Genomic DNA, 25,879 nt, shown 5'->3' on the forward strand with positions numbered 1-25,879 from the left:
AACATGGATCGCAAATCGTGCATCGCAAATCGTGAATCTTAAATCGTTAAATCGTGAATTTTAATTACCCTAACCCCAGGGAGAAATTTGTCAAATGACTGTTAGTTGATTGACAATGGGAGCTTATCGAATAACAGAATGCCGAATCAGAGGACATCAACTGTATTGACTTACGTTCCCAAAGATGAAATGGAAGTTGAAAGAGTAAACGCCATCCTGAAGGAAAAAAAATAATTTATTTTTTTAGTCTGGAATATATTTGGTTAAAGGATTAGCGGGCACCTAATTTTGGAAAATATGACTTATATCCTCTCATTGAGCTCTTTGCAATAATAAAGATCATTGAAAATTGAAAATTGAATATTTCAACAGAAAAATTATACCTGAAATAGTTTTGCCATAGCTCTTCATTTTTGTTAAAATCATCTAGAGATTGTGAAACGTCGAAAATGAAATCGGTCAATTTCTGTAAAATAAATCTTGTTTGTTTTGAGCCGTCCTTTTCGTTGTATTGGAATCGTACTTTCAGAAGATCATCTACGTCTTTGCTCGATTCAACGTGTGTTTTGATTGCTAAAGTCCCATCGACAAATTTTTGGAAAGCTCTCTCGATACTCGTGGAAGCATTTTGTGAAAAAGGTTTCGTTGAAATGACATCAAGATTTGTTATGGTTCGTGTGATTGCTTCGACGAGAAAATGTGCGTTGGCCTCGTTTTCTGGATCCACAAAGATGATTGTATGAGCCATTTCCAATCCACGAACAGACCGATAATCGGATATCAGAACGGTCTCCATCTCGTCCAAATTTTTGACGAATGTTTCCTTCATCTTGTGGATGTCTTGAGGATATTCTCCGGTAAGGTAAGGTGCGTATGCAATTGGACGCTTGTGTATCCTTTCCAGGGCATACTGAACCATTTTTACTTGACAGATATCCTCGCACAATACCACAACTTCGTCCTCCTTTCTCTCATCCAAACAGAACTTGAGGGTTGCAGCTAGTATCGGAAGGAACCAAGCAAATAAAGGTGTGAAAGCTTTGGTGGAATAAAAGATTCGTGGTTTCAAAAAGCTCCCGAAAGAATGTCCACATTTCCCTTTCATATAGGTATATGTAGTGGACAGTTCTTTCACGACTTCTTCGTTTTCACTCGTCTGTGGCTGCGACTTAAAAACGTTTTCAGGGTCGCGTAGCTTCGTTGGGTCAAATGATTCGCTTGCTTCTCGATCTTCTTTTTGCTAATAAATGGGAAGTAATTTGAAATTTCTCGTTAAAACATAAAGGTAAGGTTTAATTGTAAAAATTGAATTAAGAAAAGTCACGGCTTGTTTTTCTTCTGTAGTTGGTAAAGTGGTGCAACTCAGTTTGAAGCCTCGATGGCTCCTAAGGCTCACCACGCACTTCCAGTTCTTATAAAATTTGTGCACTAGAACTGTCTAGGGTCATGGCCCAGGAGGCCATTTCATTGCGCGGGCCGCTTGCTTGGAAATTTCCCGCTGTGATAACAAGTCAGAAGTGTGCAGTGTCACTTGAAGCCTTCTGGGCCATTGACCTAAGAAAGTTCTAGTACACAAATTTTATAAGAACTGGAAGTGTGTGAAAACTAGAAGTGCGTGTTTTGAGCCTTCTGGGTCATCGTACGAAGGTGCTAGAGAAGAACCTTCTACCTTTTAAAGCAAGAAAAAGTGAAGCCTTAACTTTGCCGTGCACTTTTAAATTTTATTTGAAAAACACACGGGTTACGTGTTTTGATTGGGAAATAAGTGGCTTCATTTCCCATTCAGGAATTTTAGAACTAGCCTCTTTGGGGCTTTAAAATCGATGGCAATCAGCCACTTATCACAGATCAAGTAGAACCCATTCATATTAAAAGAGAACTGATGAAAATATAGTCCCCGGTGGAAAATTGTACTCTAAAAAGAATTGTGCTATTTTTTCCATCCCTACTGAGTTTTCTGGCTCAAAAAAATGGAATATATTAATCTTCCCAATTGAATTTTGGTCCTTTATTTAAGCCCAACTTAGCCCAAAATAGCTTCATTATTCAATTTGAATGGTAAGCTAATTATAAACAGTACACTCATTAACAAAATTACCTCATTAACCTGAAATTCATCTTTTGTTGTTGATTGAGAGCCACCTGGCCTATTTTCGTCATCTCCATTTGATTGAGTTTCCTGGATTATGGCATTGTTAGATTCGTCTTTTGTTAGCAAAACGTTTCCTGAAAAATAAAAATTAAAATGTAAGAAAATATTTCGGTCATAAATGGAAATGAGCATATTTTACTTGCACACTGTTGCAATTGAACACGATTATAAAAGAATGTTACGTAAATAGTATGTAATACCTTTCGATCGAATTTCTAAGTTTAAGGAGCAGGGCGAACTTTCGATTTCACCTTCCAAAACTTCTTTCAATTTATGTAAGCAACTGCTCATCCTCATTGTGGTTGGTAGTTTGAAAAGTTCCATGCCTGAGCTTTTTAAATCAATCTCCTGTGAATTGGTAACCTTGCCTTCCTCGGTTATCTTTCGAAATTTCTGTACACTTTGGAGGGCAATCACGACCACTGATTCTCGAAATTCACTTTCCAAATGGCTACGTAGTGTTTCCGAGTAGGTCTTTGTGAACAGCTCTTGCGGAACTTCATCAAAAAGGAAATGTATTTTTCGATGTTTGTGTTTGTTTTTTAAGAGAAGCATGACGTCTGCAATATTTTTGGATGGTAATGAGGAACAGTTGTAAAAATCGGTGACATTCCTTCTTTCACCAACAGCTTCAGAAAGCGATAATGAGATGAGATTTTCTCGTTTTTGTGTCAATTTTTCTTGTTTACAAAGCTCGTTAAATGAATGGTCGACTTTCTTATCTAGTGCACTGAATGGGTCGAAAGTAACGTTTATAATCAAGTCTTGGTTGCTCATTTTCAGCAGTTTCCTTGCAATTTCGTGTAAAGTTATTGATTTGCCAGCGCCATAGGAAGCTTGAATCATCTTCCAGTTCGACTGGCTTTCGATGCAGGAAATTTGAGGTTCAGTTAACAGGATTGTCTTAACGTTAATAGTATCATTTCCTGAAACACGAGGAAGGTAGATTTTGGTTTGTGCCATGCTTGCCATCATGTTCCCTGCAATGATTTCCATTATTCCTGGCGTTGAAGGTGATGAAAGCTTTCGATTATCCCGGATTAATTTTAAGAAGCTGGTCAACCATTGTCCAAAGTTTTCATCGAAAGAAATGACAAAGTCCTGACTCTTTGTGTTTAGATTCAAGCAAGGATGCTGCTTCATTTTTTTCAAGTCACTTGAAGCTGGTAAGACAAGAACTCCAACAATGGTAAACTGTTCATTTTGGAGAATCTGCCTGTGAACATAACACCATGTTTTCAAGACTGCATTGACTTTCGCCAAATTCTTGTCAAGATGTTTTTCGTTTTCACCAACCACGTAAACAAACATCAAGCTATGATTCGGATAAATACAAACGATTGTGTTGTCATAGTGATCAGGGCACTCAGAAAAATGCAGAACACTCTCGATCTTTTCATCATTGAGTCCAAGTATTCTGAGATGGCTTATGGGATTATATCCGACGAGAATTTTCCCTCCAAGAAGTGATGAATGTTCTTCAAGACTGGCGATAACTTCTTTCATGTTTTCATTTCGTACGTAATACGAGGGTGGGAAGGTTTTGGCGCCGATATGGTCTTTGTAATACTGCCGTGCTCTTTGATTGAATTCTTTAACAGTGTTGGCAATTGAAGGACCAGTGCTGATTGGGATACATGTATCGTCATCTGTGATTCCATTTTCATCCGAAACTTCGAATGCGTGTATATTGGAAGGCCTTCCACAATTATGAGCGTAGACTAATGTTTCTCCTTTCCTACTTGTATGATGATGATTGCCTGGAAAGAAATGAGAGTGTCATAAATATTTCCTTTAAAATTTTTTCAATTGGTAGTATTACGGAAATATAAAAAAGTATCTAGCCCCTAATCTTCAAAATGATTTTCCCTAGATAAATTTTCCAGACAAGTCTTACCCGGAAGTTGAACAGTGATTTTGGAGTCATCAGCTCTGTCAGTATTGAAAACGAATTCATATGTATATCCACTTTTGATATCCACTTCACACTGTATCCAAGCTTTTTGGTTTATGTTTGTTGATGTGATATTTTTGATAGATTGTTTCATTTTCGTTTCTTTTTGAATCTTCCAACATTGAACAGAGTGGGGGATGATGGCTTCGTCAGTTGTGAATGCAACATCTTTTGGTGTAATCTTCTCGACCCTTTAAAAGATGAAAATGAATTTATTATTGTTTCATCGGCTCTTCATAGTCACGTGATATCAAGCTTAAAAAGGACCGCTTAAAAAGGGTGGCAGTGTGAAACCATTCACAAAGTGTTAGATCACTGAAGATCACCCGTCTCCCATTTCAGGAGTTCAGGAGCCATTAACTTATTACAGTCTAACTATTTAAAAGAGTCTTTTCTTATATCTGGCTAAGCGCTGTTCTATACTTTACTACACGTGTAGAGGATTAGAATATGATACGATTTTTAACTGGGAGAAATCATAGATTTCCAAATTGTAAATATAGTGTAAATATGAGCTTTTCATTACATTTCAAAGAGATTTAGGAAAGTCGCACCACTTATCAGTAAATTTGTTAAAAACTTAAATATTATATACTATAACTATACTTCAAACGAACTGGGTGAAAATGTCTTGAATTGTGACATTTCGATCCCCGCGAGTCGACTTTAAATGGAATACCAGTGGATACCCCTTAAAACCTACAACAAAAAAGGTACCCCCTATATCCTGATAGAGAAAACAGTAAGGGTGGGAGACTTTCCTGGTGAGTCAAGACTACCTATGAATTTGTTCCCTGGGGGTGGTTTTTTGTAAAAGCTGCTAAGAAAATTCTTATTGCTTGGTGAAAAAAAGCAAACCTACAGTATTGTTTCCTTGAATAACTAAATAAAAATAGTCCTTTTCGTCTCAAATTTTGAACAGTGATTCACTGCAAAGTTACTAATGCTACAATTAGATCATTTGTACCTAAATATTTTCAAAACTGTGTAGTTAAAATCAAATTACACCTTAAAACCTATACTATTACACCTTAAAACCTACAAACATTGACCCCTTGGTCACAACATACTGCGGAAACTGTGAAATTGCAATTTAGGTATAGAACCGTGATTCAATTGATCAAGTACTTGGTAGAAATCCATTCCCAAAACAATATTTGTATTTTTCAGGATTTCATAATGTCCATAATGCAATGGCGCCTATTTTTTTAGTCAACAAGATTCGCACAAATGCGACTAAATATTTCCCCTTACACTTGCAGATGGGCTGCCTGATAAAAAAAAAACGTTTCAACTTGAGGCCGTCCAGGCTTGTGCACCGCACTGGGCTCGACTTTAGTAACTTTCGAATTATTTGTTATTTAAAGGTCTGATTGTAGCAGTTTAAGATTTCCTAACCCTTTGCGTGCCGGTACCTTGTTTTTGTACCCCAATCCATTTGCCGAGGGGTATTTTTTTTTAGTAATCTGATTTGCCGATGTCGTATATATACGACATGCAAATTTTAACTCGTGTTGCCGCATGTCGTATATATACGACAAGGATATTTTCTTCCTATTTGCCAATGTCGTATACATCCGACAGGCATATTTTCTTCCTATTTGCCAATGTCGTATACATCCGACAAGCATATTTCCTTCCTATTTGCCAATGTTGTATATATCCGACACGCGTTTTTCATTCCTATTTGCCGATGTCGTATATATCCGACATAATCGCAGCTTATCCGCCATTTTAGAAAAAATTCGAACGTTTTTCATTTGGCGCGAAATTTTTATTGACTCGTTTGTGGCGCAATGTCAATTATTTACAAAAAGATCAAATAAGCTAGTTTTCTTTAAAAGTCAATGTGACCTGAGTAAGCAGTAACACAGTATGGATCAAGAAATGAATAAAGAACCAAGAAAGTGAGTAAACTATTTATATTTATTTGTATCTTTAAAAAAGCAGTTTATATCAAAATCATACACACAGTTCAAATAGATGCTTGGAACATTGGGCATGATTTTGATATACTGCTTTTTTTTTTTAAATAACAACAACAACACCAGCCTTTATCGTCTGTCGTGTGTAGAGTTTTCTGGTCAATTTGATTTTGATTTTTTAAGGTACAGTTTTTCTTTTACATTTGATTTTTATTTCAATTCAACTTGTGTTTTATTTAAATGGGCAATGCTTATTATAATAGAAAACTAATATTTGGATAAAACACTGCTCATAAATAAATTGACTTCGACTCAAATTTAAATATCCTTTAGGTCAATTTAGTGCTTTGAAACCTTAATTTATTTTGTTTATCTATTTTTTATTCTAGTGCAAAAGTCGTCGCAGCTGCTGCCCTTGATATCATGAGTCAGCCATCTTCTCCATCTTCTTCATCTTCTGATGAAGAAGCTGAACAACATGAACCAGTTATGGCTGAGACCGACAGTGAAATAAGTGAAGCTTCTGAAGACGAGGAGGAAGAATCTGAATCTGAATCTGATGAAGACGAGAATGAATCGTTTGAAGAAATGCAACCCGTTGGACGAGGTGGTGCTGGTGTGTTTGTTGGACGTAGAGGTGGTCGCGCTGGAGCTCGTCGAGCCCGTACCCGTGCCCCTCGTGGACAAGGTCGTGCTCGCGGACGTGGACGTGGACGTGGACGTGGTAGAGGTGAAGGTGTGCGTATGCGTGGTGGCAAGAAAGTAAATCCTTGGAAAGAGTGGAATGATGGACCGTTTCAACCAGAAATTCCAATCTTTAATCAAAACGTTGGACCAACTGTTGAGGTACCAGAAAGCGTGAGTGACATTGTTAGTTTATTTCTAACGGATGAATTGATGTCATATATTGTTGTACAAACTAACTTATATGCCAATCAATTTATTGAAAGTGCCGATATTTCAAACCAATCGAGGGTAAATGACTGGAAAGATGTGACCGAAAATGAGCTTAAGAACTACTTTGCCCTATCGATGCTAATGGGAATCCATTCCCTCCCGCAAATTCCGGATTATTGGAGCACTCACCCCTTTTATCATAACCCTGTTTATAATTCCGTAATGTCGCGTAATCGTTACCAACTCATCTCAAGATTCATTCATTTTAACGACAACACCAACTACGACCCAAAAGACCCGAAAAGGGACCGCCTTTTCAAAATCCGACCCCTTTTGAATTACCTGAACACCAAGTTCCAAGAGTTTTATTACCCTTCCCGTGATGTTAGTATTGATGAGCAGTTGTTACTCCATAAGGGGAACTTACATTTCAAGCAGTACATCCCTAATAAGAGAGCAAGATTCGGTATAAAATTCTTTTCTTTATGTGACGAGTCTGGCTACGTTTGGAGTACCGAGGTTTACGTAGGTAAGAATTCTCAAGTCGTACCAGCCCAAGAAGAACTTAAAAAGCTTGGAATTAGTGGGCAAGTGGTGGTCCGCCTGATGAACCCCCTTCTAGACAAAGGTCACAGACTTTTTACCGATAATTGGTACACGGGTGTCCCGCTCTTCCAGTATCTTCAAAAGCACCAAACTCCGGCTTGCGGTACCCTTCGAAAGAACAGAGGCGGTTTTCCTAAGGAGTTCACCGCGGGGAAGCTGGAGAAAGGGGAAACTCGCCACTTTGTTAACGACAAGCTGTTGGCACTTCGCTTCCAAGATTCTAAAGAGGTGTTTTTCATCTCCACTATGCATCGTCCCAAATTGGTAACGGTCCCCAAGAAAGCTCGAAACGGCGATAACATCATGAAAGAGCAGCTCGTGGTCGACTATAACCACAAGATGGGATTTGTTGATAAAAATGATGCAGTCACTAGTCAGCACAGCATGGTAAGGAAAGCCTTCAAATGGACGACCAAGTGTGCTTTCCACCTATTGGAGGAAGTGATGTTCAACGCTCACGTCTTTCACCTTCAAACAGCTGCTGATAGAGTCTTGACTTATACAGACTTCAAGTTGATGTTCATCGAAGAAACTTTCGCGAAGATTGACGCTTATAAGGCATTATACTCACACCCAACCACTGGAGCACACGACCCTGAACCCGTTCCCGCCACTAATCCTAACCAACGAAGAATCCCGACTAAACGGTGTGTCCAATGTTACAAATTGGGTATTCGTCGAGAATCACGGTACCAATGCGACACTTGTATTGTTCATCCTGGCTTGTGTGTTTACCCTTGTTTCCGGGAATACCACACCCCTGACGAGGAACAACAACAACAATAAAACACGAGAAAATGAACACATTACACATTTTACGATTTAGGAAGACATTTGTTTTATATATATTTTATGATTGACTAAAATAAACCAGAAATAAATCTTTTGAGCACTTAATATATACTGTCACTATTACTATTTGGATTTTTTTATGTCGGATATATACGACATTGGCAAAATAAGAAAACCATTTTCCTAAAAGCTGATTTCTCGGCAATAGAGCTCCCTCTTTTTTAAAGGCCTCGGCAATTAGGTAAAAAAATTTGATGTCGGATATATCCGACATCGGCAAGTAGAGTGAAAATTTGCATGTCGGATATATACGACATCGGCACGGAAAGGGTTCCTAAATTAGTTTTATTTCCTACACTCATATTTGCCTCAATATAAGCAAATTGATGAGCATGGAGTCCATAAGTAGCAAAAATATAGTCTGAAATTTCTTTTGATGTTGATAGTTCCATCGACATTGATTTGCCAGTATCACTATCAACTACTCTTTCCTTCACCGTCACGACTGTGAGAATCAAACAAATAAAATTTTTGCCTAGTTCTATCTTTTAAAATGGATACACAATTACCGACAATTACCTTCAATAAAAATAATTACACCAGTGACAGTTTCACTAAAAAATAAGTTTTCGTTGAGAAAAGTGTCCAAATAAACTTGACTGCCATCATAAAGAGTCTCTACATAACCATCAACTAAAGTCTATTCACGATAAGTGTGCACTCTTTTTTTTTGGGGGGGGGGGGGCTTTTTGGCCCAGCTAGCTTTAGCGTACTGGGCCTTTCATTAGCATTCTGCCCGGTGTCAGTGTGTAACAATTTACTAGGCGATACGCGTTTTCAAACACAGCACAGGCTAGTACATATTGTGAACGATTTGATTGGCTGTTAGAACATGATTGACAGAGTAAAAAACAATTGAAATCGTCTTTATTGGTTAAAAACATAAAAGGAGAAAATACAATTAACTATTAAAACTATAAGAATATAACAGATGTAGTACGTTTTAAGAAAAACAATGTGATTAACACAGAAATAACCGTAACAAACCTTCTTCTCTTTAGGAAGATGTTCTTTTAAAAAAAAGTTGTTTTTACATTTCTCTATCATGTGAACAGTTCAGTTGTTCATGTGTTAGGAAAAAAAACTAACATCTCTGTATATAAGATTAAATATTATGAATTATTTCTCACTGTTGTAAATAAGAGATAGCCGAATGGTCTAAGGCGTCCATGGCTTGTGTTAGCGGCTCCAGGTTCAAATCCCCTCTGCTTCTCAAGACTTGTTCAGTTCATATTTTTATTCGCTGGGCCTTCATGCCCTCTGGGCTTCTTGTTTTCATTTACCTATAACTTTTGAAGGAATTCTTCAATCTTTATAAATTTGGTTATCATCGGAAAGATATTAGTGAGTGGAACAAATTGAAATAAAAAAAACTTTAAAAAGATTATAAAAATGAAGATGAGAATGAAGAAGAATAAAATGAAGATCTTGTAGAAAAGTGCTATAACTATCATTTTCATTACCTTTATGTGGAAGTTTGTTGATATATGAATCTCTTGACACCAATCTAATCCACAAAAGAGGAGATGCTTTATTCTATCGACCTCTTTGTCAAGAATATACAGTATGTCAACCTGAAATATCGGACAATAGTTTTTCTATCGACTTCTTTGTCGAGAATGTAAATCAATCTGCTCAAGCAGACAAGGTTTATATTTTTGCCGTGTACGAAATATCGGACAATAGTTTTTCTATCGACTTCTGTGTCGAGAGTGTAAATAATCAATCTGCTCAACAAGCAGACAAGGTTTGTTTTATCGACCTCTTCGTCGAGAATGTAAATCAATTTGCTCAAGCAGACAAGGTTTATATTTTTGTCGTGTACCTCTTTAGTGATCAAGCACTGTTGTTTACTCACACTGTTGGTGATCAATGCTTCCTTAATCACCAGCACACTGTATGGCACTTTTAGGAGAAAAATGAAATAAAAAAAATAAAGATGCATCCAAAAACTTCAAAAATCCTTAGGAACAAGATCCCTGAAAGTCACTTTTAAAGCTGTCTGACTGTCTGAAAAATAACCAGAGAGAAAGTTACCAATTCAGTCAAGTTGACAACCAAAACAGTCCAGAACATGCACCACATGGTGAGTTAAATTTCCTCAATAAAAATCGCACATTGATTAATCCTGACTAAAGGTTTTACACTATAGACAAGAGTTCCGCCTCGCTGCACAAATGCCTCGCTGCACAAATTGATAGGGAGAGGCGTGGGCGTTATTAAGGGCGTAAGTAGCCAAGGATCGGAGAAATGCCTTTTTAACTAATATTTCCCCTTATAGCGGGGAAATATTCAAAAAAACGGCTTTGAAGGGTCAAAACTTTTATTCACCTCATTTTAGACGTATATTACTAATGTTTTTCTAAATCTCCATCATATTTGTGACAATTTCATATGTAATATGCTTTGAGAAAGTCTTCAGATTTTACTGGCCACTACTATAAATGAGCTTTAAAATAGAACTTTGAGAGCTTCACAATTTCTTTGGGTGTAACCCGGTGTCACCACGGAGAAGAGAATGATTTTTTGTACCTACCATAAGTATAGGTACCTAAAAAGTATAGGTTTTATGACCTTAAATTCATTTGTGTAATTTCTAGGTCCGAAAAACTAAAAATAGACTTTCCTGAGTCTGTTAAATTGCGCGCCTTGTGCGCCTGCGCGCCTTCTAAAAAGTGGCACTCCTTGCGCGCCTTCACGCCTAGCCCACCTGCGCTCCTTGCGCGCCTTCTAATTTTTGGTGCACCCTAATCTTTGGTGCGCCCTAATTTTTGTGCGCCTTATAATTTTTTACGCCTTTCTGATTTAACAAGTGTCTTGAAAAGTTTCTAAATGCCAGTATAATTTGTTGCAAACCCGTTGCAAATGCATAGAACCAGACACATTGCTTTTTCTTGGTTATTTGAATAGAAACAAGAATCGCAAAATTGCGACTAAATATTTCCTTAAAAATGAAGGTCATTATTGACATATATAAAAAGGGATAATTAGCCTTAGTAAAAGAAAGCAAGGTGAGAGTTACAAGTTACAATTCCAAGTCTTAAGTTGTTCAACAACTCCACAAATGTCGTGTCACCCTATTGAGGGTGAGCTTTTATCGTGAGAAAATAATATTTTAATCCACGCAAGTGGTAAAAAATACTTAGAGAAAATGGTACTATGAAAGCCCATTCTATACTCCTAAATGATAGTTGAAAGATCAGCAGTTGAGAGGGTTGATTAAAATAGAATCAAAGCACACATAATAAAGTATTACATATATATTTGTCCAGAAAGAACTGGCATGTTGTTTGCTTTGTTTTGGTATTTAAAAATATGTACTCATCAGTCCTAAAAAAAATAAAAATTTGAATATAATGAGGGCAATAAGTCTGGTTAAATGTTACTTTATTCACAAGATTTAAGGATTACTGAAAAAATACTACTGCAGATGAACTAAACTCAAAAACTAAAACTTTACAATAATTTACATTAGGACAAGTAAAAATCTATCTTTAATAGCAACAAAGAAAAGAATATGCCTCAAAGTTTTAAAGCATTTAAATAGCTTTAAACAGAGCTAGTCAGAGCTTCAATTCAGTTCAGTAGGTATAGAGAATTCAAGATTTGAAAACAGACACTGCATTGGTTTACAAGACTAGAGAAAGATGTCAACCATCCACACGGTTCATGAAAAAAATAAAGTATTTATCAAAAAAAGGTTCTCTTTTTTTTGGTAATCAATTCCAACAAACAACAATCAAGATACCCTAACAGGATCCCACGGTGAAGGTGTAAATTATCAACAACAAAACCCACACCACCAAAATTGTAAAAATAAGTCAATATAATTTCTATCAACAATTTCTCGTCGTCGTAAGATGTTTTTTTCAAAATTCTGATACCAATCATGGCTGGAGTCATCATGTGTAGGAAACAAAACTGTGTATAACAACAAAAGTTTATTGAAAATCATCCCACGGTCATGGTAAAGCTAAAGATTTATCAACCAAACAAAACTGACGCCAAGTCAAATCTGTCGATTAAAATTTCCATGAAAATTACAATCACAATCGAAACTTATCTCATAAAATGCTTTTTTCAACTTCTGGAGGGTTCAAAGTTAGATGTATCATATGTAAAGCCAAGCAATAAATGAAAAGTCATTTGCTATCCCATTTGCCATGAGATATATGAGTCAAGAAATCAAACAAAAACCAACAAATCAAAAAACCAACAAGTCTCTTCACTTTCATGTCACATCGTGTTTATATGGGGTAACCAGAAAGTCAATCCACAAGAACAGCCATCTCCCTTTATTATGGAGTGTTCCAAAACTATTGGTAGGTTGTTTGGAAGTAAAGAAACCCACACAGTTTGATTTATTTTAAAGATTTTAACTTGAAAACAAACTGCATCTTTCTAGCAGCAAATACTCATGTTTCAACCTGCTACATAACAATTGCCAGTCGGGTCTGCTACTAACATGTAATAGTTTTATTATAACTGGGCTTGAGAATCCGTAAGGAACTTGTAACATATATTATATATATAGTTTATCAGTCGACTTGAATCATGATGCATTACTTATAATTCACTGGATGCATCTTTCGCTGTGAAAATAAAAACGGGCGTCAGTCAGGGCGTACGGAAGGCGTTTTGACACGGGAAATTATGGAGAAAGCCCGTTTTAATAAATATTTCCCTTTTGGAAAGCGGGAAATATTTAAAAATTGGACATACCTTTGGGGATAAATTTTAGACTTTTCTCCAAATTATTGGAAATAATGTGCTATATTTTCAATTAAACGATTTAAACGAAATTACAATAATGGTTGGGTATGCAGGAGCAGGAGGGCTTCGCCCTCCTGCCAGCCCCATTTTCGATTTGAAATCATCATTTTTAGCCTAAGTTGATGGAAATGAAATGCACTTTCAAAATCAACACAAAAAAGTTGCAAATTTGGTCTTTTTGGAGAGATTTTGGCCATTGAAGTAAAAAAAATGCCAAAGTTTTCCAGAAAGTCACATTTTTGAGATTTTGACCGTTTTTTAGCCATATTTGGTCAACGAGTGAACGAAAATCTAAAGAATTTGCCTCAGGTATACTAGATTCTGTCCTCTAGCAAATAGAATTGAAAAAGGAGTGATTTGAAGCTGCACCACCGGACAAATTGCCGTTAGGTCCCAAAAGAAAAAAATACTCTCAGCTATCCAGCGAGCTATAAACCAACCTCTAATTCCCTTTGGTTCAGAAATTTGTGACGTTTAAAGTTGGACCTAGCTCATTTTACCAAGAAAACCCCCCAAAAAGGGCCCTGGCGCACAAAGAGATAAAATGTTTTCTACTATTTAAATTCTGGCGCACTTATAGATAATGGTGTGTGCAGTTTTGCATGTCAAAATTGTAAATCAAAGAATAGAATCGAATTTGAAACTTAAGTTAACCTTTAGACACCGCTGTTTTTAAAAACAGCGCGCACTGCTGCCGCTGTTTTTTTCATGAAAATGGAGGTTTCACGGAAAATGTCATAAAATCTGAACCACTAAAGCTTAAGTAAAAAGTAAACCCATTTTGGAAACCAGAAAAAGTCTTCTTTCAACTAAAATTAAAAAAAGAAGTACAAACAAACAGTTTTTCCTATAGCTCAAAATTTTGCCTAAAACAATTTTTCTCAGAAATTGAAGAAAAGTGGTGCCAGATCAGAAGAAAGATCAAATTTTTAAATGTCTCATGAGGTGTAAACAACACAATTATCAATTGTGAATATGTAATTTTATAGCAATGAAATCTGTTTGAAAACGAGGACAACAATAAATTTATGCATCTCGAGAAGAGTGTATTGCCGACAAATTATTTTTGTCAATAAACGATTCTCTCTCTAAAATATTAAAACGCTTCTAGCTCAAAACTAGAAATTTAGTCACCATGCATACTAGTTTTAACGAAGTTAAAATCATCCAATTCCATGTCTTAGATTGTTGTGAGTTGTTTCAAAGTATAACTTTAAGGAGTGCATACTCCTTTTAAGCTCGCTCCAATTCTTTTTTGACACAAACAGAAAATCAAAAATATTTTTGTAGCATTTGTATACAGCGTTTAAAAGCTCTCTCTAGAAGCTTTTCAGAACACACAGAAAATCGAAGGCACCCTGAAAATTAAAGGCACACAAAAATTAGGGTGCGCCAAAAATTAGAAGGCGCGCAAAAAAGATTAAGGCACGCAAGGAGCGTGGGCGCGCTAGGCGTGAAGGAATGCAAGGAGCGTCACTTTTTAAAAGGCGCGTGGGCGCGCAGGGCGCACAATTTAACAGACTCGACTTTCCTTTGCTATTCGGTTCATTTTGATTTACCTCATCTGCCTTTATCGGCCCTTTTTACGTCGCCACTGCCCATTTTTTGGCTAACGCCAGTTAGAGCCTTAAATAACGCCAAAGTGTGGCAAAAATGATTATTTAGTTTTCAAAACCGCAAATGTTGATAAGAATTCGCATTGAAATGTCTTTTTTAGGAAGAAAAATAAGAAATATTTCACAAGAAATCACTCCCTTTGAATGAGAAGTAAAAATTAGGATATATAGTCTTCACTATTAGATGTTGTTAAAGAATAAAATATATATAGATGCAACATGAAATTCTTGTTTGAAAAAGACCCCAGTGAAAATTTTCATCGGGCAAATGTGACAAAAATCTTAGCAAGTGACGAATACTTTTCCCCGACGAAATTTTTGCCTGACGAAAATTTCCCCCGATAAGGTATGAAATGAAATGATAATTTACCTCAGCTATTAGTAATAACAAGGTATGGAGGGTGCAGGGAATAATAGTCCCGAGGTTCGTTGAAAACATTTCAAAATAGCCTGAAAGTAGTGAAGGCTACCTTATCGGTCAAAACTTAATCGACTATAATTTTAGTCGGCCTTAAATTATTAGTCGGCCCTAATTTTAGTCACGTCGACAAAATTTAGTCACTGATGGCCCACTAATATTTAAGACCAACTAAGCCATTTCTAAATTTACAAGCAGATGGAGAATAGAAAAAAGTTTAAAATACTGCAAAATAAGGAAAGCTTAGTTGTAAACTTTTAATTTGGCCCAAATTTTTAGTCGGTCCAAATTATTAGTCGGCCCTACTTTTAGCCACCAAGCCAAAATTTAGTCGCTTAGGGCCGACTAAGTTCTTTTAACTTACTTTGTTCATCGCATATTTTTTGAAGTTCCTTTTTAACACCCCTGTCTCAGTAACCCGACGGAGTTTAAAAGCTCACCGGGGTGGCTAAGAAAATTACAGGATTTCACCGGGCTAGGTTTTTTGACTGAATAAATTCGTCGGGTTGAAAAATTTAAGGTAAATTTTCACCGGGGTACAGTATTTTAGATAAAAACCAGTAAAACTTTTTGATGCTAGGACCTCTCTATTTTGATTTTAAGCTTCAAATTGTTCTAATGCTTTTCTTGAAGCTAATATTAAGACATTTCAGCTTTATACTCCCTGCTTTTACTACTAAACGTCAATTTGGCAAGATTCAGTCAATCCAAGCTGGAAGCTGAAAACTGTTATAAAATGTTTTTTTCGGTATTGTTTAGTCAATACAGGGTGAGTTAACTTGGTTTAACTTTGAAAGTAATGGAGCAAATTTTATTTTCAATTTTAGCCCTCCTTGATCGCCTAAAACAGGTCTATTTTAAGGTTACTAAGCGTTATATCAAATGAAATAAAATGTCAACATTTAAACAAAATATGCTAAATATGCTTTTGTTTTTCAAATGAAAAATTATAGGAAAAACATACCACTTTTAGTAACGGTAAAACAAAAGAAAATATCTTCAGTTCACTATAGCTTTTTTGGGTGATTTTGGGCTAAATATGACCTTTTCATGGTTTCTTTAAGCAGTTCGATCTATTCTTATGTCAAACATTTTCGCTAATACGAAGTTTTTAGCAGCTTTGTGACCTTATTCTTGATATGGTCGACCTTTTAAGGCATCTTTTACAGCTATTTGAGCTTTAATAAAGCAATGTTTTAGGTCTGCTGCGCCAAAGTTACAAAAAATTACCCCTCTGGCGTAGGGTGGGCTTTTTGGTGTGGGATTGTTTTCCTCGCAGATCCGTAAGAAGTCTTTTTTAATTTTAAATCGAAGTTGGACCAATCATGGTTTGAGAAGCCGTAGACTTCAACACAAGCTTCAAAGAGGTAGAGTCTTAGTACAAGCAGAGGACGCAAATTGCAATGTTTGACCCCATCACATGGTAGGAAATGATGGAAAACAAGAACGCGAGTGAAGCAAGCGACAAAACTTTTCAACAATTTTCGCTCTTTTATGACTAAAAAACGGTTTTAATACTTGGCTATTGTTAGCCAAGTATGCTTTGTTTGCTCACACAATTCTTTTAAGAATTTTTGATTTTATTCAACACTGACCATTTGTTGACAAAAATCTGGTACGGCGAGTGACGTTCCTGTCGTAACTGGTGCGGTGTTCCATGAGTTTCGTCCAAGAGAAAACTTTTAAAATTTAGAATGCCTAGATTGCTCGAAAACGCATCGTATGAATGATTATCTATGAAAATTATTTTTCAATTATTCGATGCCGAAGTTTTAGAACTACCTACTTTTTCAAATTATTGAAGGAGTTAAGGCGGTATGGAGAGACGACCATTATTAAACTCTTTTGTTTTGGCTAAAAACGCTTTTGATGGATGCAGTATTTGCATCACAAAAATTGTCATTGAAAATGAAAATATACGCCCTCATTCGATTCACGAATTCACGGTGGAAAAATCTTATTTTCACGTTCACGCTGATATCTCAATTCACGTACTCACGCGCTAAAAAAGTCCAATTCACGTATTCATGCCAGAAAAAAGGCTTATTCACGTGTCACGTCAGCCCCTGGGGGAGCCCCATAAGCATTTCCCTTTTTGAACGGGGTGAAATAAAAAAGGGTGATATTTGACCGGGCCTCAACTAAAAATTTCTAAAACTTGACCGGGTTCAAAATTTTGATTAATTTCTAGGTTTGCCAATTTTCCACCGGGGACAAAATTTGGCCTGTTTTTATGCCTTTTCTAGGCTAGCATTTCCTAGAAATCGAACTGTCGAACACTGTGATATCGGGTAGCTTACATCAGTTGAGGCTAATATGCATAGCCCCTCAAATGAATCAACTGGCTGGTCATTAAAATACAAAGTTAAATCAAGACAAAAATGGTAGACTAGAGCTACGAGCGGAGTTGTGTATTTCTTTTTTTTGAAATTTTGCTGCTTTAATTGGTCAGTCATTTGATGGCTACTATGCAAGTTTCCCTCCACTGATGCAAGTTACCCAACTTTACTGTATCCATCGAAATCAAACGATAGCTGTTCGATTAGGTACTGATCCTGATTTGGTAAGAACATTTTTCGATTAGTTTGATTTATATAAGTTTGATGACAGTTTTTTATCCGATGAAGTTAGATTGGTGTTCGATGAGTTTGGTAAGTATTATAAAATATAAAATATATATATAGTCTAGAAGTATACAACCTTCAACTAATCAAAATGTAAACAATAAAGACAAAAACCCACAAAACAAAAAGACAATACAAATACAACAAAAATCTAGAATGAACATTCACAGAAAATCAATCAGGTTGGAGTAGAAAAGGAAACTATGATGACATAGAAATCCGTCAATGTAAAAACAGTGATCTAAAATGACTTTAAGGAAGAAAGTAACTCAATATGAGCTAAGATGGAAAGAAGTAACTCAATATGAGTCAAAAAATATTTCAAGAAAACACATTATCTGTTCCTCAGTTTTCGACCTACACAGGATTTCGGCCATTTGTGCAAATATCCTCCTATATGATGGAAATAGGGTTGTGTAGGTAGGCCAAGCAGTGTTAATTAGACACCACCACAGATAAAAGATAGTAAAAAGATGTGTTTATTGAAAGTATAAAACGCGCGCAATAATATGAAATAAACTAAAACGTAAAAACCACGGAACCAGCCAAAGAAACTAAAATAACAATGAGAAAAGAAGTATACTTTCTACTAGACAAAGTTGCCACATCTTTGACACGTTTCTGCCACAACGTTGAAGAAAGCATACTAGAAGAGAAGGAACTGGGATTGGATTGCCACTATCCAACCCTGTGGCTCTCACACACATTTTACAGTTCAAAGAATAAGATGGAAAGAGTGGGGAAAGAATGAATATATATATAATATATAAAAAAATATATAAAATTTTCCCGCTTTTCCTCCCCGATGGGATAATAGATACTGGCCCGCTCTTTATGCTTTAGCATGGGCGTCTGCTAAAAGCCGTCAGAATGTAAAAAGAATGGGCAACAAGGTAATAAATCAAACTAATCGAGCTTCAATCAAACTTCACCGATCTTGATACACCTTTTGCTAATCAGGATTTTCTCAAGCGAGTTACGGCGTGTCCAACTCTCCAATACAAACCAATAGCACTGACTTTAGGGCACTCATTCATACATCAAAAGAAGCGTATTCCAACGTACATTAACAAAATTGCCGTGTTGGAATTAGTTGATTCAAAGGAGACACAAATATGCTCAGATTGTGCGCCGTTCCTTGTTTATTTTGTAAGAACTAATTACCGAAAGGTATTTACCATTTTATCAAGAGTTATCAACTTGATTCTTATAAAGAAAATGAAAATGCTCATATTGTGCGCCGTTCCGTGTTTACTCTTGTCTCCCGAATAGACGGGGGGGGGGTCCGAAAAAGCAGTGGGGAAGGAATATTTTCTAAATTCTAATAAGCGGGGGAGGGAGGGATGGAATAAGAGGAGGGGAAGGATGGAATAAGAGGGGGAGGGGGTAATTTAAAAATTTTAAAGATCGGGTTTACCATATCTGCGCAGAAATTTAATTACATATTTGCGCAGCTCAAAATTACTTAACTGTGCAAAATAATTACGTGTCTGCACTGAAATTACACATCTGTGCAAAAAACTACATTTTTACACAAAACACCTATATTAGAAAGCTATGATTTCGCCCAGTGTTATAATCATATTTGATAACATTCGTAATTTGTTGTTGTTGTTGTATTTCTGTATTCTGCACTTTATACGCTTTTTGGACGACCAAGTAACGTGGCAAGAAGAGATGAAAATAAAATGATAAATTTATTTTCGTTTGAGTTTACGAATTAGAAAATAAGGAAGAAAATAGTTTTCTTATGAGACTGATTTGTACATCTTATAAGGTTAGGCTTACTATCTACTGCCAAATTAAAATTTATTGAAAAAAATGTCAAATTCCGATTTTAGCGACTTTTGAGATCCTTAGGTTTTTCTGAACCTCCCCTGAAAATTCAAGAGCGATGTCTTTATCATTCAGACCACAGTGAGCATTTTTGTCCTGTATATTTTTTATCTCAAATATATTGAAAAAGACTTTGATTCTGTCTATCCTGAGTCTATCGTTTCTCTCGAAAATACACCAATCGAAAATTCATTTAAGGTATCTTGTTGACGAAGTAAAATACCAGTAGCGGTCTGGGTTAATTTTTTTGGTGGTGCAAACTATGAAATTGGTGCCCCTGGTATTATTGTCCTTATTTGCGCCCTCCATCATTAAGTGAAAATATTAAACTGTAAGAGCAGTGACAGGTTGAAAGTAACGCCTCTAATCTTTGAAATGGAAATTTTATACGTAGTAAGTCGATTTAGTCTATATTTTTACTTTCTAAAACTCTTATCAGAAAAATTACCTGATAATCTTAAAACTTTTGCGCCGCTGATCTTACTATACTCTCCATTAAAGATCATAGCTGAAAGAAGCCCCAAAAATTCAGAAGTTGGGAAGAAGGGTTTGTTCTAATTCTAGCGCCGCATGCAAAAAAATTGGTGTAAGAAAGGTCAACCAGCTTAAAAGATCTTCTAAAACGGAGAAAGTTAGTCAGTATAAGACCACAAAAACCACAGCGAGAATCAACAAGTTTTGATCATTTTGGGGGTGAGCATTTGTAACTAGGGGAAAGTGAGCAAGAAATTTGAGTTGAATCGAGTTTGCTAAATAATGTTAAATTTCTCTTCTTGCAACAAAACATAGATGTCGACTCGGGTGAAACAAGGCATGTCCCAAATATATTTTGCGTGACGCACACCGCTTCCCATTATTCATTAACTTTCATATATAGCTCAAAAGAATCGTATCAACAAGGGGATTTCGAAAAGTGCTGGGTCAAAAATTTACATCAAGCCAATCTTAAGATATCGGCCAAAAACTGATTTTGACGTTATAAAATACATCGAAAAAACACGTCAAAAAGACAATTTAAATGACGTCATTATTGAAAAAAGGCGATAATTCCGATTAGCTTACTACAATCAAAGCAAAATTTTAACTGCAGATGTAAATTAACGATTCTAAAATAATCATCAAAAAAAATTGAAAATTCATGATGACGTCAGCATTTTTTGACGTATTTTGATTTTTCCCGACAACAAATGACGTCATTCAAATTTTCTGAAAATTTTTGAACAAATATTTCAGAATCATTATTTTACAACTCCAGTCAAAATTTGGTGTTGATCGCATTAATAAAATTGAAGTTATCGCTGTTTTTCAATAATGACGTCATTTGAATCTTACTTATGACGTGTTTTTTCGATGTATTTTATAACGTCAAAATCAATTTTTGACCGATATCTTGAGATTGGCTTAATGCAAATTTTTGACCCAGCACTTTTCGAAATTCGCTCGTTGATATGATTCTTTTGAGCTATATATGGACGTTAAGGAATAATTGGAAGCGGTGCGCGTCACGCAAAATATACTGGGACATGCCTTGTTTCACCCGAGGAATGAAACAACAGCCGTCATCCTGGATTTCAATCAAAACTGTCTTTGGTATCCGTCAAACAAACAAATCTAGCGGGCCGCGGAAGAGCACTCTCATACGCCCAATTCATAAGGGCGACACATTCTCTTTAACTCCTGGTGGATACACAAGACTTCTCTTACTTCTGATTCAATATTGATAGAAGTTTTGAAAAAATTCAAGAGAAAGGATGAAAGAGGGTGAAATAAAGTGCCGCAGGCGAAAAAAATTAACATTGTACTCATAGAAGGCGCTATAAACGTGCCGAAGGGCGCCAAATTGCCCAATAGACGATATCGGCTTTCCGAATTCTCCCCGAATGATTACCCATGATGCATTGCGCAAAATAATTCACAGACGATATTGACTTTCAATGCAATGCATCATGGGTAATCATTCGGGGAGAATTCGGAAAGCCGATATCGTCTATTAAACATCAACAAAATTTTGGCGACCCCTTGAAAAGCTCTTTTGGCGCCCCTCTCAGATCTTTCTGGGTGGTGCACTGCACACCCTGCACCCCCTGCCAGGCCGCCACTGTAAAATACGACGAGTTATCTACAAGAGATGATGAAATTGATCTACGAATAATCATCGCACAAGCCAAATTTTAGGAAATTATAAAGAGGCTTACAAACTTCAAGATCCATCTAAACACAAGAGTAAATGATCTTCAACTCGCTTGTTAGAAGTCATCTCACATACTCATGCCAGACTTGGAACTTGTCAGAGGTACAAATACAACGGATCAATTCAATCTACGTTTCAATGTTAAGTAAACTTGTGAGAAAGGGGGAGGGGGGGTTTCATGGTTGGCGGAGGAGCGGAATCGGCCCTTTTTTCGGACGGAGTAGCGGAAATCTAGCCTTGTAGAAGAATACCGTGAAAAGCACAGGCCAAAATCATATATTGACGTGTGCCGACCAATCGAGATTCTATTCAGAGCGCAGTAAACGCAGAGAAAATTAACCATGCCGACCATGCAAGATCCGAGTAGGCTTCGAACCCACTCGTGAAACATACCCTTAGTTTAGAAGCTCCGTACGCTACCACCAAACCACGATGCCACGGCAGAAAATTCAAATTCACAATAAACTTGTGATGTTTATTTTACAGACCTATGAATATTAAAATAACAAGGTTGGTCCAACCCTAAGGATGCCCTTACCAGGGCCTTGAGCCTTGAGCCTTACAATTTCCCACCAATGCTACTCCCAAACCTATTTTGAATCTTGAGCGTCAACCCTTACCCTAACTAATTCTAACCCTAACTGATATAAACGATTTTCACCCGTACGGATTGAATAACAAAAATTCTACTTTCATCCATACGAAAAGGCCAGCACCTTTTCATTCCCATTAATCCCAGGTAGGGTCGAAAAAAACACCAAAATATCGATTTCCCATAGAGTACTTTTTTGGGGGGATATGGAAACTTTTGAGAAATCTTTTTTCAAAAAAAAGAGTCCCACGTAGTGTCCATTTTTCAATCATCAGCGGCGCACCTTCGTCGGTCGGCAAGGGCCCCCAGAATTTTATCATTTTATAAGAGAGTAAAGAGTTTATTTTTATTTCAACTTTCTTTTCTAAAGGATTCTTTGTTTTTAAAAATTTTCTGACTTCCTATAATGTGAATTTGAAGTCAGATAGCTGATATCTATAGTACTCAAAGAACCAGGAAGAACTAGGCTTTATGGGGGAGCACTCATATGGTCTGACCCACGACATGTGCCGCCCTTGAATGGTAGCTTTTTCGACACCCTCAAAATGCACTGTAAGAGAGTACTTTTGATAGAATTCACTACAAGGGTTTTCTTTTGTCAGAATACATTGCAAAGGTGTGTTTGGGGACCGGCGAATTGCAGATCTGACTATGAAAATTTGTTGTATCTTTATAGTCGCACCCATCTTGATTTTTTTTAACATTGTGTCGACATTCCAGCCTCATATTTTTAGGTGGCTCCAGAAAAATAAGATATGAAGTAAAACTACACTGTAAAGGTTAGAAACGTTCGGTAAAATACACTTTAAGGATACCCTTGCACTTCTCAAGGGCTGCACTTTTTAGTTTTTGCCACCGCAGGGAGCTTAAAGCTCCCGAGGATGACATTCATAGCTTCACGCATAAGGAAACTGGGCAAACATCTCATAATTTGCGCGCGTTTTTCAGTATTTTAGTTCCGCTTAACGGTAGCATTCTTATCTTACGGTCTCTCTATTGTTTTATCATCATCAAAAAGACTTTTCCGGAGTTATTTTGATTTGATTACTCATTTTGAAATCTCAGTTTATCTTTTTCTTATCCCTGGCGAGTTAATGAATCTAAGAAAATATCCTTTTCTGGGAAATTCCCTTTTTATACCACAAGTAGTTATTAAACGCTCTTCATATGTTTAAAATATTACTCTATTCAACATACTCGAACAGCTATGTTGCTAAACGTGTACATTAGTAAAATAACATATGAAGAGCAGTATCTTTAGATATATACGCTTTTTATAGGAAAAACCAGTAAGTCATATGATTCTTTCTGACTGGGCTGCTCTTAATTTTATATGAGTTTTTCAGGCTTAAATGTCAATATTAATGAAAATGGAAACCTGTACTTCTCAATAATTTCTGATATCTGAGACTCAGATTCTTCTTAATTTGTTCTTAGGTTTTGGCCAAATTTCAGCCTCGTATTCTTACGAAATTGTTCTTATAAAAACGTGTAAGACAAGGCACGGATGTCAATCTAAGTGACACATTTGTTCGCATTTGAAAGAATTTTGTCTTAGATGAGAGATCACTCTTAACAAAAATTACTGTAGGGCTAAGATCATTCCTTTTGAACGCAAATTCAACTCTATGTGTTCGTTTTGCTGCGGTGAAAGTTATGGCTAGTTAATTTTTAAAGCCATTTTTTGGCGGCACATGTCACCGTTTAGTAATGGAGTGTCCCCCGGGCTTCATAGAATGTATTGTATATTTTTTCTTCAGATTCTCTTACTGTTACTAATAAGTCAACACGTGTGAACAGAACATAATGGCTTGAAAAACTCTAGTTTTGAAAAATGTTAGATAATCTTAGTGGAAATTTACCAATGTGAGTTTATAAACAACATAAGGTTAAACCTACCTGAGAACCTTGCTTGGATGGAGAGTATGACTGGGTTCTAAATTAAGAAAGTAAAAGGGTCTTTACTAATTTATAATATCTTTCCATATGGAATGTTATTGATTTTCAGATCTTTTAGGAAAATTAGATCTTTCAAGAAATTTTGATATAAGCCCCGATGATAGTAGCGAAATCAGATCTTTTTAGGGATGAATGTCTTCTGAGAAGGGATATACCTTAAGGGAACTAATTTTCGCAGGAGCTAATGCTTGCTTTTTAAACTTGCGAAAATGTTTTCAAGCTCAAAACTAAGAAAATTTATTCCCGCGAAGAATTTAAGAAATTGCTTTCAAAATTGAAAAATTGAAAAAAATGCTTTTGATCTTTTTTTAAGTAGATGTTTGATTTACTTCACTTACTAACAATTTTACTGTTTCAAAAGATCATCGAATGAAAATTCAACAAAAACTTTTCTGATATCACTTTGAAACTATTACAAAATTTGACCAACCGCGAAAATTACCTCAAATAAAGGAGGAAAACGAACCTGTCATTGTTAATTTTCGTTTATGAGATATAATATCCATTCTCTCTTCCATTTTCCTTTGATCATCTATGATCTTGCTTTGGACAACTTTTATTTTGTCTTGCTCGTGCTCGAAGACATCCATTCTCTCTTCCGTTTTCTGTTGGTCATCTATGATCTTGCACTGGACATCTTTCATTTCGTCTTGCTCGTGCTCAAAGTCTGTCCTCAGATCCTCTATTCGCTCACTCGTTTCCTTGCGTATTTCTAACTTGCAATCTTCTAAACGCTTCTTTGCAACTTCATTCAAAGTGTTTAGTGCACTTTGTAAAATGTCCTTTTTCATAGAAACCAACTTCTTTTTTAGTTCATTTTCTTGCTGTTTGAAATTGGAATCGAATTTTTTTTTGATCTCTTCTTCCAATTCATTGAAGAGCCCCTCGACAAAGTCTGCTCCATCTTGGAAATCAAACATAACTTTGTCGTTTGTTAACAGTTCGTCAAAATCTTTCAGCATGGTTTGATCGTATTGCAATCCAATTAAACAGTCTTTTATATCTTTCCATATCTTTTTAAAGTACGGCTCGTCAAAATCATCTAACGAGCCGTGTAGAACCAAATTCCTCAGGTTTCGAATTAACACAACAAATGCTGCAAGAGATTGATCATTTGCTTTTGGTACTTTCTTCCAACCACCCAAAGGTGCAGGGATATTCACAAAAGTAATGACGAGTAAAACAATAAGCGTGACATCGAATGAATTTGAGTTACATAAATTACTGTTCGGTGGTAAAATCAAGTCAAACTGATCCTGTTTCAAAGTTTTTGAGCTCTTCAGCTTATTAAGAATCTTTCTGTTCTTTGGCTGGTTAAAAAAGTTGTACAATTGGGCTGGATCTTTTGGTAATCCAACATAATTACCACCAATATCATTGTGGAAAACACGCAGTAACGCTTTTTTGCCATGTACAATCAGGGCCAAAACGCATTTGGTCCAATATTTGTTTGTGTTAACCAATGTAGAAAATTCGCTGCCCAT

General features: G+C 36.3%; 2 protein-coding genes across 2 annotated transcripts; one reads left to right on the forward strand and one right to left on the reverse strand.

Moving 5' to 3' along the window:
• LOC136823241 (uncharacterized) lies at positions 1 to 25,879 on the reverse strand. The gene is made up of 7 exons (XM_067079421.1): positions 24,862 to 25,879; positions 24,336 to 24,372; positions 4,050 to 4,297; positions 2,479 to 3,912; positions 2,099 to 2,226; positions 384 to 1,240; positions 1 to 216 (listed from the first exon to the last, which is right to left on the reverse strand). Exons 1-7 carry the CDS (start codon positions 25,877 to 25,879, stop codon positions 171 to 173), a joined length of 3,768 nt encoding a protein of 1,255 aa, XP_066935522.1. The 3' UTR covers positions 1 to 170.
• LOC136823225 (piggyBac transposable element-derived protein 4-like) lies at positions 6,134 to 8,320 on the forward strand. Its single transcript, XM_067079406.1, has 2 exons — positions 6,134 to 6,214; positions 6,421 to 8,320. The coding sequence occupies exon 2, from the start codon at positions 6,455 to 6,457 to the stop codon at positions 8,318 to 8,320; it is 1,866 nt and encodes a 621-aa protein (XP_066935507.1). The 5' UTR covers positions 6,134 to 6,214; positions 6,421 to 6,454.

Source organism: Clytia hemisphaerica, unplaced genomic scaffold (genome assembly GCF_902728285.1).
Source record: "Clytia hemisphaerica strain Z4C2 unplaced genomic scaffold, Clytia hemisphaerica genome assembly, whole genome shotgun sequence".
NCBI classification, from domain to species: domain Eukaryota; kingdom Metazoa; phylum Cnidaria; class Hydrozoa; order Leptothecata; family Clytiidae; genus Clytia; species Clytia hemisphaerica.